The sequence below is a fragment of the Pipistrellus kuhlii genome, unplaced genomic scaffold (genome assembly GCF_014108245.1).
Source record: "Pipistrellus kuhlii isolate mPipKuh1 unplaced genomic scaffold, mPipKuh1.p scaffold_m20_p_2, whole genome shotgun sequence".
Classification (NCBI taxonomy): domain Eukaryota; kingdom Metazoa; phylum Chordata; class Mammalia; order Chiroptera; family Vespertilionidae; genus Pipistrellus; species Pipistrellus kuhlii.
In genome coordinates this window covers 106,409,043-106,424,258 of record NW_023425515.1, presented here as the reverse complement: position 1 = coordinate 106,424,258, position 15,216 = coordinate 106,409,043, and the positions used below count along the sequence as shown (strand labels likewise).

General features: G+C 46.7%; 1 protein-coding gene across 1 annotated transcript; it reads right to left on the bottom strand.

The window, feature by feature from the left end:
- Positions 1–8,719: 8,719 nt before the first annotated feature.
- FOXQ1 (forkhead box Q1) lies at positions 8,720–11,182 on the bottom strand. The gene has a single exon (XM_036445952.2). The coding sequence runs from the start codon at positions 10,460–10,462 to the stop codon at positions 9,278–9,280; it is 1,185 nt and encodes a 394-aa protein (XP_036301845.1). The 5' UTR covers positions 10,463–11,182; the 3' UTR covers positions 8,720–9,277.
- Between the last annotated feature and the right edge of the window lie 4,034 nt (positions 11,183–15,216).

Below are 15,216 nucleotides of genomic sequence, written 5' to 3'. Positions count from 1 at the left end.
TTCAACGAGCAGAGGCATGGGTAGGGGAAGTTGTGTTTGTAAAGAAACAATTATTACTCTGTCTCCCCACCCCTTTTTCATTTTGGTAGAATTTATGTTCTATTTTTATTATTTAACTGAGAATGAATCAAATAGTGATATTTCAGATGATAGAGTAAGCCAGGAGAAGGGAGTGGGCTGATGGGCAGTCAGAGAAGTGTGGGAGGAAGATCTTATCCAGCAGAGAATTTGGCTGTCTGTGTAAGCAACCAGCCAGTGGCCCCAGCTGTGGACTAGACCTTGATTCTGTTGAATCAACTGTGAGTAAAAGTCCTAATTTCTTGTGATTCATTAAGTAAGCCCTATTGGGTGGGGTGTGCAGGAGGCAGCCGATCAATGATTCTCTCTCATCATTAATACATCTATCTCCCTTTCCCTCTCCCTTCTTCTCTGAAATCAATAAAATATATTTTAAAAAAGAAAATAAAAGAAAAGAAAGCCCTACTGGGCAAGCTTTGTTTCTCAGCTGAATCTCTAGCACAAGCACTTGGCCTCTGCTATGGGCACAGTTCGAAGAGGTTACTTGGGTCACCAGACAGCTCTTTTTAGTTACGATTTTTCTGGGGTTACATATTGGAAAATATGGGCTGATTTATCTTTACTGGTTCCAAACTGGCTGACATCTCTTACTGACTTCAAGCCCCAAAGTGAGTCCAACAGGCATTTATGCAGCAGATACTGAAGTTGTGGGCACAAGTGGAGAAGATTTCAGCCACATCCTTGTCCCCTCGGGAGTTTAGACAGAGGCCTACTTCAGCCAAAATCCTAATGACCCACCTCATTTTTCACTGAACAATGATGAGGTCTTTTATTGCATTTATAAATGTCCCCATGGGCCATTCTCAAATGGGTTCAGCTAATAAACATGAGAACTAATAATTATCTTGTTTCAGATTGCTGGCATGTGTAACTGCTATGAGGGGTCAGGAGTATTCAGTTTGATCCAACATTTCTCCAGCATCCTGACACTTGTGATTACAGAATTGGGTTGCAGGTAGGGGTCATGGATCTAAAGGAATGAATTGTGCTTGTATAATCCCTTCCATTTTGGGGGCTGCTTTCTGAAATTTGGTGCTATTAGGTGAGTGCTTTTGATAGGTTTGGACAATGTAATCCTAGTAGTTCCATCTTGGGTCCCTCTTCCAGTGCTGGCAACTGGACCTATCCTTTCAGGAGTGCTGGGCACTGACCTAGGTCTTAGAGGTGGCAGCATCCCCCAGGAGTTGTTTTGTGAACTAATCCAGGCTTCAGGTGGCCAGTGGGACTGTATTCATGCTATTTTCTCTTTCCCTTGGGCTGCCATTCCAAGTTCCTCAGTCCTTTCTCAGCTAGCCAGCAAGATGAAGAAAGCCATGTGTCTGTATGTGGGAAGCACACCTGCAGGGTAAGCCTTGGCATGGTGCCCCTTTTTTGACGGTGATCCTTGAGACAGTTCCCATGTGGAAATGGAGTGAGCACCAGCACCACAGGGTGCATTGTCCAGAGTGGGAAGGGGCAGCTGGGTGTCCTGTATGACTCAGGAGAAACTGGGAAGTTTACTTTTCCTCTGAAAACACTCCTCTAACTAGTACATTAGTTGAAATTCCATAAAGAAAGCTTTATTTCCTTTACTGTAAACTGTTATGGGAAATTTCCCAGGTTTGGACAATACAGTAAGTCTTACCATTCATTCTCTTTACAAATGAGTTTATTTGTTAGGTGAGGTTATTGAAATATAATATACATACAGCAACATATATTTTTTAGGTGCACAGGACTGAGTTTTGACCAACGTTTTCATTCATGAAACCACTTTCATAATCAAGATGGAGATTATTTCCATCACCCTCAAAATTCTCTTGTGCCTCTTGGAGCCCCCATTACAACTCCTGGCAGCCATTGCCCTGGTTTCTGTCCCTTTGCCTTTTTCAGAGGGTCATGCACATGGAATTATATGAAAGTAACCTTTTATGACTGGTTCCTTTTACTCAGCCCAATGTTTTGGGGTGTCCCTGTGTTACTGAGTTCAGTGTCCATGCCTTTGTTTTGCTGAATAGCCATTCATAGTGTGAGGTCCCCTTTACTTGTTTGTCCCTCCAGAAGGGGAGAGAGCTACTGCACTGCACTGATTGCCTGCCTGGCCCCCACTTCATACTTCTACCTTCTGTGACCCTGCATGCTCTCACTGGGTGTCTGAGTGTCCAGGCAAGATCAGTAAGAGGGAAAGAGCTCACAAAGGAAAGGGAGCAAGAGCATGAACATCATCTTGATTGACATATCATGCTGGGGGTGACCTAGCAAGACAGGAAGTGACCAGTGACAGAACCCAAGACAGATTTGAGCAAAGCAGGACCTGAATGGAAGGATTTCCCTGAAAAGGACATGAACCAGAGCGGCTCCAAGTGTCCTATAGCAGAATCTGATGGACCATTTTATTGGGCACCAGGAACAAGTCAACTCAATTCATGTTTGGTCCTAGAATCTGTCTATTCAAGTTTCAGAATCTTGGGGAAGTGAAGGCCTGCCTAGCCGGCCTTGGGCTGGGAAGTCAACTTGCAGAATGGTATCCACAGAGAGAGGTGGCTCCTCCTCAGGAAGACAGGATGCTGGGACAAGGGAAGAGGCAGATACTGGGATAGCAGATACAAATGTTGACTCCTTCAGAAAAATACTAGCTCCCCCAAAGGAAAGTGGCCTTACCTGCATGGTCATGTAACCCTTGCCATTTATGCTTTCCTTAGACCTGAGAATGTATCTGGAATATGCTTTATTAAGTAGAAATATTACTACTTGGGGTGGTATTTGTAGGGCTATTCTCTAGTTTCCAGATTTTACCTCCTTTAGTGTCCCCACATTTATTTTATTTTAGCATTTAATGTTAGTATTTTTATGTTACATTTGTAGACACACACATGCACACATTCATTTCCTTGGCTTAAGTCCCTTGGTGCCAATTGCATTTTTAGATTGTATTGACTCTACTACCCTGAGAATTGCCTTACTATCATTGGACTTTGTTCATAAATGAACAGATGAGGGTCTGATCTGGGCCTGTCACCCAGGGTTTGAGCAGAGGCCTGGGAGCCATCACTGGAGTTAGGCAAGTGTCCTGGATGCCTGGCTTATGATGAAGCCCTATTGAAAACGATCCAACCACTCTCAGCCTTAATTTCCTGTCAATAAAATAAGCATGTATTTTACACCTAATTCTGTAAGTTAGGATTTTGTACAAAATGTAAGTTAATAGCATACTGGGGGGAAATGTTATTTGAAAGTATATGTTATGATCCTTTAGAATGACAAGTTGCATATGCCCATTGCACCCTAATGGTTTAAAATATGTTTTGTGGTATCCATGAGTATTTTATTTATGTTGAATAATGAAACCTGTCCCTGAAATATACATTTGATTCCAAGTTGATTGTGTTTAGGGAAAAGAAAAAGCATTCATTTGCATGAGTTCCATGGCTGTGCTCTGTGAGCAGAGACATGTGACCATGTTCCATCTCAATCCCCTAGTCACAATGAAGTATACAGGGGTGACCTGCTTCCTGAGTCACCCAGGAAGAGAGCCAGAACCAGAATTTAGACTCTAGTATGTTGGGGTTTTTATTTGGAGTTCTTTCTTGAATGGACCACTTCCGTGATTTTGAGTATTACCAGACATTTAACTACAGTGAGCATAGCTGGCCAAAGGTGGCAAAGCATTTCTGCCTTTTCCCTTAATGGTTAGAAATTGGTGATCAGAAAAAACAAATACATGTCAGGGATGGTGGATATGTATATTATTTTGGGCTTCAAACAGATGTGATAAAAAAAAAAAAACACACAAAACTCAGTTATGGCAAGTTTTCTAAGTTAAACTTTTCCTGGAAGGAGCAGCAAAGAGGGTCCAGCAGTGGCAAGGGAAATGTTGTATTATATTAATGTTTATATTTGGCTGTAGCTCGCCAACAATGAAAGTTAATGCAGTCTCTCTTCTAGTCTGTGTATAAGTTGGCAAATGTCAGGAACAACATTTGCTTCTAATCACACATCCATCTTAATAATGCCAAACAGATACAGTGCAGAAACGATTGCACAACAACCAGCATTTTTTTAAAACATCAGAATCTTCACTAATTTGAAAAAGGACCTTGATTCTGGGGAAAATTTTTATGTTTTTGATCGTGATTTCAGAAGACATTTATTAGGCCTATTTGGTGACAACATTAAGAATTAACAGATTATGTTGTTAAAGCATAAAAGTTTAATGGCTTCATTAGATAACTAGAAAGTCTGTTACTTAAGAGAGAAATACTGTGGTGTTTGAAATTAGGAAATATTTATTGAAGGACTCTTTGGGGTCCAATTTCTAGAAACAAGGCAAAGCTTAGCTATTATGATCTAAATAATTAAAAAAATAAAAACAGAGGAGCAATATCTTTGTATGTTTGATGCCAACAAAGTTCCTTAAAATCTAAGAAAGTTGTCAGTCATGTGGGTGCTTTGAGTTGGGATGTTTTAAAAGCTAAAAATGGAAGGCAAATTATAATAAGTTTTAGTCTCTTTCCAATGTGGGAAAAGGGGTCATTTTTGTTTTGAGTCTGGTGTGGGAAAATAGGAGCCGTGGGAGTCAGGGAGGGCCCACTTTTTAGTGGTTGTCACGAGAAAGCAGGGGCTGCTGAGTCTCACCCTGTCCTCTAGCAGACCTGTCCTTTCAGCATAGACTGCTTCCTGCTGCCTTTAGAAGGGTATGCGGTGCTCTGAGAAGTGATGCTCAATGCCACTGTGGGAGCACGAGCAGTGTCTAATACACTGAGGCTGAAAAGTCTAAGACACCCTGCATGCAGGTCTCTCAGATAAGGGGCAAAATGGCCTCTTCTAGAAAAAGACAGTTAATAGGGGGGCATGAGGGCAAAAAGTTCTTATCAGTTTGGGAAATCTGCCTACCATTGTAATAAAAGTGAATTGAGACAATTATCTGAATAGTTCAACTAAATTCTAACCAAAATATGTTTTGGTCTGAATTATCCAGATAATTGTGTTATAGTGCAAACAATTGTGAACTGGGAGTTGGGATCTTGATTTCCACCTAGGGTGTCACAAAGGAATGTTTAAGCTCCTCTATGAGCCCTGGTTTTCATCTTTAGGATTAGGGTCTATCTGAGTCAGTGAATTTGACTTTGTGCTTTGTATGTAAACACACATCCCCCGAGGCAGGAAAATGTCAAGTTTGTGAAACTGTGCACTAATGGAAGCAGAGTGGGCATAGGTAATGCTCCTCAGTCATGCTTCCAGCTCAAGGCCAACCCTGGGAAGAAGCCCCTACAGTGACCCATCTTTATTGGCTGAGGATGAGACTCTATGTTACCTCTCTCTCCCTCTCTCTCTCTCTCTCTCTCTCTCTCTCTCTCTCTCTCTCTCTCTCTCTCTCCCCACCCCTCTCTCCTCCCTTGCTTCCTTCCTTTCTTAAGAATCTGACTCCAAACCTTAATTAAATTGGTTATCCATATACTAAGGGACTGCAAGTAAGCTAGGCAGAGGGTGAACTTGTCCACTGCCCTGGCTCACTCATGGGCAGCAGAGCTGGGGCCCAGAACCAGGGGGCATCCGCCAGGCAGCTTCCACATTTATAGAAATTGGCTTTTATTCTAGAAAGGGGCGCTAGGCTGACCAGAATGTTGTGTTGCTAACCAGAGAAGTGTTCAGCTCCCAAACGCAGAGGCCTTGACCCCTGGTCGTGGGAAGGGTCTACTGGGAGACTGGAGTAGGTCCTAGGCACTGAAGTGATAGCTCAGCTGGGACGGCGCGGTTGCCCATTTTTCTTCTCCAACTTGTTCATCGTGGAAAGGCCTGGAGTAGTCTTCTAGTGGGTGAGGGAAACCGGGACTGTAAAGCACCAATGCAGGGGCTAGAAATGGGGCTCTCAACCTACATCCGTGATTCCAGGCAAGCCTTATCAAAGAGTGTTTGCCAAACTAAACAGATCCGACCCCCACACCGCAATTCCGCGACCCCTGCTGCAGCAGCTTCGGAGGGGCGAGCTGCGGCGAGGAGTCCTGGGCAGTGGGAAGGGCGGGCTGTGTGAGGGGCTGGGCTGGCAGAGGGACAGGCCCACCCGCCCTACATGCGCGGAGCCCCGAGTGTTCTCTGGCGCCAGGAAGGAATCCAGTTGCCTGGGCTGATGCCAGAAGGAAAGGTCGTGACGGGGTCGCATCGCCTGGCTGCGGAGGGGACTGGGTTCTGAGAGAGTGACCAACCTGTCATCGCTGAAGGCCTGGATCTTGGTCGAGGTGTGCAGAAAGGGTGCGTCTTTGGAACTTAAAGCACGCCTGCAACTTTCTGCTTTTCCTGAAGAAAACAGGGGCTCGCGAGTTTGGGCCCCTTCGCCAGTAAGTAGAGGCTAAAACTGCCAGGGATGGAAGGCGGGTGGGGAGGCATGGGCAGGGCTGGGAACCTCTTCGTCCCACTGCACGTGCTTGTCATTTGGGTCCTGGGAGTAGGAGCGGGGTCAGGGAACACTAAACAGGGGCACAAAGGTCACGCGACCCTGACCACGCTCTAGGAAACCTTCCAGTACCTGAGGGTCAGAAGCTGAGGAGGGGACCCCAGTCCACCTGCCTCAGGCTCTGGGAGTATTGTTTATGAAGGAAGGAGTTTTTGCAAGGGAGGAGAGAACAGCTGTGATTTTAAAAACTTTTTTTTTTTTTTGCATTGCTTTTCAACACAAATCAGTGGTGACTTAAAGTCTCCTTTTCAGAGCTGTCATATACTATGTAAAAATGAGAATCTTGGCTTTACAAAACTGGTATCAAAGGCAACACTCTGCCTCTGGAGACAAGGCAGCAGTGGGAAAAGGTCCACGGAATCAGAGATGGGAAGCAGCTGAAGTCGCTGACTCCCCCCTTACCTTTAATCTTACTAGTAAGAGTGTGTTTTCAAGAGAAAAGCAAAGATTGGTTATGGGTCCTGATCATTTCAACCAGTGAACTCATTGACTCTCCTCCTTCCGGGTCTGTTTCAGTTTTATTTTCAGGTCTAATTATTAGCCTTGTGATAGCAAACCTCCACTTAAATGCCTGCCTTTTGTCATAACTCAACCCCATTATTATCACTCTTTATGATACTGGGTAGATAGAAACTCTTTATGATACTGGGTAGATAGAAGGAAAATCAGTCAAACTTGTTAGCTAGACTTAGGGATGGGCTTTCCCCCTCCCATTCCTGCCAAAAGATAGCACCCTGAAATAATCACCCCTTTCCCCCCACCTCACAATATGTTGTTTAGAAACTATTCTCTTGGAAGAGATGAGATCTGTCCAAGAACATCAAGAATAACAGTGGGGCCTGCATTTCCAGTCTCTGAATTTCTCAGTGTTTGTATTACTCTTTAGAACATTGCAATATGTAAATTGTGAGAATCCCACTGCCTTTGAATTTATTGAGAAATGGATGTTCACACTTTTATGGTACTTCCTCCAATCAAATCTCCCATATTTTTATTTTTAAATATATTTTATTGATTTTTTTACAGAGAGGAAGAGAGAAAGATAGAGAGTTAGAAAACATCAATGAGAGGGAATAATCAATCAGCTGCCTTCTGCACACTCCCCACTGGGAATGTGCCTGCAACCAAGGTACAAGCCTTTGACTGGAATTGAACCCAGGACCCTTCTATCCGCAGGCTAAAGCTCTATCCACTGAGCCAAACCAGTTTAGGCAAATCTCCCATTTTTAATATGGGAAACTGTCCCTTGCCCATCTGAAGTGGCACTTTCTCTTCAATCACAAGGGAAAAGGCCTGGCAGCCCCACATTTACAGAGGCCCTCTTTATATAAAAGGGGGGACTGAAAAAATACTACAAATGGGTTCACACCCAAATGGACTTTTTGCATTCCTAAAAAAGTAGGTTTTGTTTTGGAAACAAAACAAACAAAAAACATTGACATTCAAATTGCTCTTAAAACGGCCCTAAGGAAATCTTGGGTGATTAAGATAATCACATACCAAGAATGTTTCCAGTTTTTTGAGCCCCAATCAGGACCAATTTGCCTGAAAATTCCTGCTTGACTATAAGCTTGTTGATAATATCAGCCAGGCGATTCTTGGGGCCCACACCTTCTAAATTGTTCTGTAACTCTTAGGAGAATTCTTACAGAGATCATTGGTCTTAAGTTTTAATAAATTTCACTGTTAGAAGTCCCATCTTGGAGATTTGTACAGCAATCTGTCAGGTAAGAAAACATGCAGACTGCTTCTACTTTTATTGAATCATTCAGGGAAATATTTTGACCCCCACAGGAAGTTTCTTCAGACTGAAACCACTTGGGGAGGGAGGGGGTAAAAACTCTCCATCTCCAGCCCATCACCACAAAGTGCTAAAGTCAGTTGTGAGTTTTATTTAAAAATAAGCACTATGTCTCGGTTTCATAAAATTTATACATGGATATGTACACAGATACAAATAAAATAACAAAAATAAAAACCACAATTGCTTTCACGTGGCAGTGGTCCTGGCACTTTACATAATGTCAACTTTTGCTTTAAAGAAATTGCTTGGCCCAGGGAGACCACAGTGAGTGATCACCAAATCATTAATAAAGCTGTAGCTTGTTGCCTGCAACTTTCTCAATCCGGATTTCAAATATATATATATATATATATATATATATATATATATATATATATATATATATATAATTTAATTATAAAACCCAACAATATATATATTTTTAATCTTTTTGGCACAGTGAAGCACTGGTCAATTGCAGAGAACTTACTGAAGATTCAGACACCTTTCTCACATTCAGTCACACACGTACACATGGAACAGGGGCTCAATAAACCCCAAGCAGTAGTCATATCATTTATCATATGGAATGGTTCCCTGATGTGCTTTTTTCTTTTTCTTTTGTTAGGAACAAATCAATGGAAGGTGCAACAAAAATGGTAGGAATTAGGGAGTGCCTGGGCAGTAAGAAGAGAGGAAAAGTCGGTGAAGGAAGGGAGAGGCAGGCTTGGTAAAGAAACTCAAACAACTATGAAATATTGCTTTGGTCCTCTGTAAAGTTATATATAAAAAAAGGAAGGAAATATTCTGGACTAAGTTTAAACACTTCTGTCAAAAACTCTTTAGCGGTAAGGCACGTTTGATGGAGAATTTTCTTTTAAAGCTCCTTTTCTCTGGACAGAAAGTGCAAAGCCCTGAACGTGCGATACGGGAGTCTCCTAGGGTGCCCACCCGGTGGGGCTCAGCCAGCCAGCCAGCCAGCCAGCTCAGGCCAGCAGCCTCTCCATGGGGTAGGGCAGGTGCGCGCTCTGGCCAACGGAGGAGGCCGCCTGCAGGGCCGCGGGCAGCCGCAGGGGGCAGTACAAGTGAGCGCCGCCCCTGCCGCCGCCAGCCGAGGGGCCTTGGAAGGGCTTGGCGGGGACCGAGGAGGAGAAAGGCGCCAGCAGGAGGTGCGGCGCGGGCGGCGGCGCCTCGGCTCCGCGCGCGCCCAGCAGCGCAGGCTCCGGCGCTCCGTATGCACAGAGCGGCAGCAGGGCCCCGCCGGGCGCGCCGGGGAGGAGCGCGGGGTACGCGGAGAGCGGCGGGCAGGGCGCAGCGCCCCACTGCATCCGCACCACGGGGGCCGTGTCCCCGTCGTGGCGGCTGCGAAAAGGCTTGCTGAGGATGCTGTCTATAGCGAAGGAGCTGGAGAATTTGCCCGTGGGGCTGGCGCGCCCCTCCTGGCGGGCGGAGGAGCGCGCACAGGGCGAGTTCGGGGAGGCGGGCGTGGGCGCAGGAGTAGGCGGCGGATCCGTGGTCTCCTCCCGCCTCAGCCCGGGTGCGGGGACCGGTGCCCGGTGGCTGAGGCGCTTACGGCGGCGACGGAAGACCCCGTCGGCGAAGGTGTACTCGCTGTTGGGGTTGAGCATCCAGTAGTTATCCTTGCCCCAAGGCCGCGAGGGGTCGCGCAGCACCTTGACGAAGCAGTCGTTGAGCGAAAGGTTATGGCGTACGGAGTTGCGCCAGCCAGTGTAGCTGCCGCGGAAGAAGGGGAACTTGCCCATGAGGTACTCGTTGATCTCAGCCAGCGTCAGGCGCCCGCCCGCCGAGTCGCGGATGGCCATGGCTATAAGCGCGATGTACGAGTACGGGGGCTTGGGCCGCCGCGTGTACGGCTTGCTACGCCCGCCCTCACCGACCCCTGCGCCCTCGGCCCCGGGCCCTGCGACGCCCTCCTCCACGGTCCCCGCCGCCACCGGGCCCTCCTCCTCCGTGGCAGGCGCACCTCTCGCATTCCGCTTACCGCCGCTTACCGCTGCCGGGCTGTTGGCTGCACAGTCCCCGTCCGACCCTAGGGAGTCGTCACCGGCTGCGGACAGCGGAGAGGGCACGTTGCTACCTCCTGTGCCCTCTAGATCACTACCCGGCTTGATCTCGTGGGCCGCACGGGGGCTGAACATCTCCGACTCCATGCCCACGCACCCTGTCCTGGCTCCGCGCCGCACTCCTTTCTTTGGCGCGGTCTTGAGAAGCTGGTGCGGGGGCCGGAGTGGCGACCTCAGGTCCGGGAGTCCTTCTCTTTCTCTCCCAGAGAGCTCTCCCTCCTCTTGTGAGAGTCACTTTTCCGTAGAAGAGTCCAATTCCATAGGAATGTTTCCTTGGAGGGGTTGTGCTTATTGGGTGAACTAAGAGGGACGAAGAGGGAAGAGTTGGGTGAGTGCTGTCTTCAGTTCGAGGATGAGAGACGTCAGGGTGCAAGTGTGCAAGTGTGCGGCTTTGACTTCTGCTGCCCAGTCATAAGGGCCTTGGGATTTCCTGCCGGAGGGAAGAAGTGTAGGCATCTGCTCTGTGACCCGGAGGGTTTCTTCACAACTTCGCAGGTCCCGGGCAGGCGTCCACGGGGCTCGGAAATGCGTGTCACCCTTGGAGAGGGTCTGGTGTCTTCAGCCCTGAGCGCCCATGGAGACCAGTCCCCGAGGCTGAGGCTCCCGCAGCCGCTTTTCCGTCCCCGGCCTCCAGAGAAGCATCTCCACGCTGGCCTGAAGCACCTACGACTGGCCTCCACCTTCCGCTCAGCCCAATATAACCTGCGGAGGCGTGGCCTGGGCGCGGACGGCAGAGGGGTGGGAGAATAGGGTGGCTTAGGTGGCTGTGGCTCCTGGGCGGGCCGCACCAGGTGGAGGCTACGAGGCGGCGCGGGTAAAAGTCCCTGCGAGCAGGTTGTTGTTTTGGATCCGGCCAGCCCCGCCCTCTGCTTCCAGCCAATGGGAGGTACGCGGGGCTGAAAATGTGTGAGTGTCTCCCTGTGCGGGTGTCCCTGTGCTCCTGCCCCGCAGCCCGCTGTTAAGTTCAGGTGGGAGCGCCCCGCCGCCCAGAGGGGTCTCTGCGCCCCGGAGCCCAAGGAAGCGATTTGGGCGAGAGGGCACGGGGGACGGGACGGGGGAGGGACCGAGAAGGCCTGGGCTGAGTAGGCAGGGACTTGGCTTAGGCTTGTGGCCTTCCTAAGGCATACTGGGTATATGTTTTTGCTTCTCTCCTGGTGAAAACAGTGCTTCTTTCTAAAGTAAACGCCTCAAGCCTCTGAGGAGGTGCTGTACTTAGAGACCTCACTGGGCGCACGTTGCAGTGACTTCTAACGGATGCCACACTGCTGTGCCCAGTCATGTGATTTCCTTTTGAGGACTATTTTTGTCATAATTTCCTTTTTTAATGAATAAAATACTGGACTTGAAATTGTATAAGCCTTTTCGGATGAACTTGACTCTTGTTTGCTAAATGATCTCTGACTTTCACTTTTCCTTGCCTTTACCTGTTTCTGCACCTGGCTGGTGGCTCTTGGGGAAAAGCAACTGTGCCTAGAACGAGGCACCAGGCTCTGCCTGCACAAGTGCCCCTCTAGATTCCAGCCAATGTATTTCTGAGTTCCGACAGACAACAGGAAGGATTGGGAGGGCCTGTTCCCAGGTAGGGGACCCAAGGCATGACGTGCTGATGGCCATTTCTTTCCAATCCTTCTCCTTGGAGACTTTTGCTGTGGTTTCAGGTGGCACCGGTGTAGGAGAGTTGGGGAAGGGGGTACTTTCTCCGCACCAGGAAGTTTGGGACCCGAGGTGTCAATACTACAGGGAGGGGCTCACTGACCCTCAGAAGGGTACATTTCTAACCTGCTGCATTTCCACACTGAAGTTTCCTCCTTTTTCCTGTCTTTGTTGCAAATAGAGAAAGAACTGCGAGTACATGGGAGCTCACATTTGATGTTTGTTTTATTACCTTCCACCATTTGTGTGATGTACACAATCCTCTCTTATCTACATTAAGGCAGTTTTAAAGGCATTCAGCATGGGGTGGGCAAAATGACAAGCCCATGGAAGGCTCTGTTATTTTTTGTGTTTGGGAGAAATCGCACGTTTTGGATATTAAACTCACATTGTGTGTTCCAATGGGGAGCTGGTGAGGGATGGCTCCTTTCCAGGGGACGTGATACCCTAAAGAGGATCTGCTCCTCTCTGGCCCTGGGAGTTCATTGTCCCTTGGACCTGGAGAAGAGAGTAAGCTGGGACAAAGCAGCCAGGTAAAGAGGAATGGGTTGGGCTAGAGATAATAGGTATTCATAATGAATGTCAATTTCCTTTGAATTCGAGGTGGACAGGACTTAAAGACAGGTCAAAGGCAGGACACAAGATAGGACAAAGGCCCATTTTACGGAGGAGATAAGCCCACAGTTGATGTGTGAACCAAAGTTGGCTAGTGTAAGGAGGCCTCTGAGAGACTAAAGGAACGAGGTTTTCTGCTCATCATGGGTTCCATTTTGGAGACCATACAGCCAGCATCACACCCCTGTTCCCATGCAACTCAAATGCCCCACCTCGTGTTTACAGCAACCTTACTCCCAGACTTGCCAGCCACATGGCTTCCTTTACCCTGGGCAGCACCCTCCTATCTCCATCCCCACTTCCCTCCCAGATCCCCCAGCTCAGCTTCTCCAGGGTCCTCAGTTATTCTAGGAAGTTCCATGAGCTTTGGCTTGTTGATAGGGAGGAGAGAAAATGATGCACCACACTAGGCCACGCTGCCACTCACATGACTACATGGCCTAGGGGTTGCTGCTTGTTGGCCTTTCCTCACCTGTGAGAAAAAGACAATTGAATGAACTCAAAGTCTTCTTTCAACTCCTGCACACTCCATTGTTTGGCACTAGTCTTTTCTTGGGTTGAATGTACAGCAAGTGCATTTCCCCCTCTGGTCACTTCTCTGGGCCATCTGGTGTGAACTCCCAGACTACAGTAGCCCAAAATGCAGATCTAGGGAGAGAGTAGATGGGGTTGTTACTCTCCCTAGTGGGAAACCTGGGGTTTGTGGTTATCTCCCCCAGCTTCTCCCCTCCTGCAGACAAAATGAGTATGGGCCACTGAGAAGGAAGGTGTACTCCTCTCATCACACATCACTTTCACTTTTCTTACTCAGAGATCTCCCTGTCCCAGTAGCAGCAATTTCTTCTTACCATATTCTACATCTCAGGCAGGGAAAGGACCTGCCAATCACTCCCCTGGGATAGACCTTCACCTTGTCTCAGGGCTGAGCCACTGGTGGGCTGCTCTCTGTTGGTTTTGAGCCTATAAAGGTCTGGGAATAAGGTAGTGAGATAAGGTGGGAGAATTTTCATCAGGAAAAATTTTTCTATTTTTTTAGGCAGTGGATTTTTGGAAAGAAAGGCCCATGTTAGAATGGCTGGCATGGGGGTGCTAGAAAGAATTGAAAGATCCCCAAGAACTAGAATGTAAGCTCTAGGAGGACATGAGTTTTGTCTGTTTTCTCCACTGTTGTACCCCAGTCCTTGCTTTGAGAATGACCATTGCATTGTGCCCTACACTGGGAATAGGCTGCATTTATCTTCAGTTAAGATCATAAATAAAAATGCTCTTTCTTTTTGTGGTTGATTTTGTTGTTATTATCTTTAATTGTTTTACATCTGGGAAGCTATTCACCTTTTGCAGATATAAGAAAAATAGGAATGGATGGGAAGTATATCCATTCACTGCACTCTATCCAGAACATTCTCCAAGCTAGGAACAGTTTAAGAGCTCAGTCACTATTGTTAGTTCATAAATTCCCTAGAAATGTTGGGAATCATCTGTTCCCTAATTCTCAATCCTTTGGATTAGAACTATTAACGAATTAATAATAAATGCCTATAGGTGAAGTCTGACCCAATTCTTTGTAGGTACAAAAAACCCATTACCTCATTTTGCCCATTGGTCCTTAATTTCCAAGAGAATACGTGAATATACTATGGCAAAGAATGAGTTCACATTTCCATGATTTCCTGGCCTCTTGGAAGAGGTTTTCAGCAAAGGAAACTAATGCATCCATCTTTAGTCACCAAGAGCTAACTTAATTAACTGTGGGTACTATTATGAATTTAGAACTTTCCATAATTTGATGATGTTTCACTACCCAGTTTCTAAATGCTGATGTGGGAAGGAAACCATTTAATTCCTAACATATCTGAGATCACTTGTTAAATGGGAAGCTGAGCCCCTTTGGAAACAAGGGTGACTTGTCCCATGCATTAGAACTGGCTTCTAGAATGAAAGAAACTATGGAATCACCTTGATAACACACCCCCAACAATCCAGAAACAGCTTTTGAGTTTCTTGCCATGTTAACCTCTGTCAGTAACTACACTGTTGCCTCCTGGGTCTAAAGGGAAGGTGAACTTAAAATTGCTTTCCCATGAGGACATGTGCCTCTCAGAGAAGTTTGCTATAATGATGTTAAAAACGAAGAGACCAGGCATAGAGAACCCGCCAATGTTGAGAGCCCCAGACAAAATGCATGGCTTTGAATCTATGCAAAGTCCCTCCTGGGAGCAGAGAGTTGAAACTAAAGAGCCTCTTCAAAGATAAAGTTCAGCTTATGTGAAGAAATATGGGAAGAAATGGAGTACTTTGTAGTATGTTCTAACTCACAAGTCCATAATCTGGCCTGTTCCTTTTAAATGCTTGGGAAGATTAAGGGTGGGTATAGGAGCATAAAGACAAACCTAGGTCTTTTTTTTTTTTTTTTTTTTTTTTTTTTTTAAGTTTTTTCTTTTCTTTTAATACATATATATATTGATTTCAGAGAGGAAGGGAGAGGGAAAGAGAGATAGAAACACCAATGATGAGAGAGAAACATTGATTGGTTGCCTCCTTCATGCTCCCCAACTGGAAATTAAACCCATAAC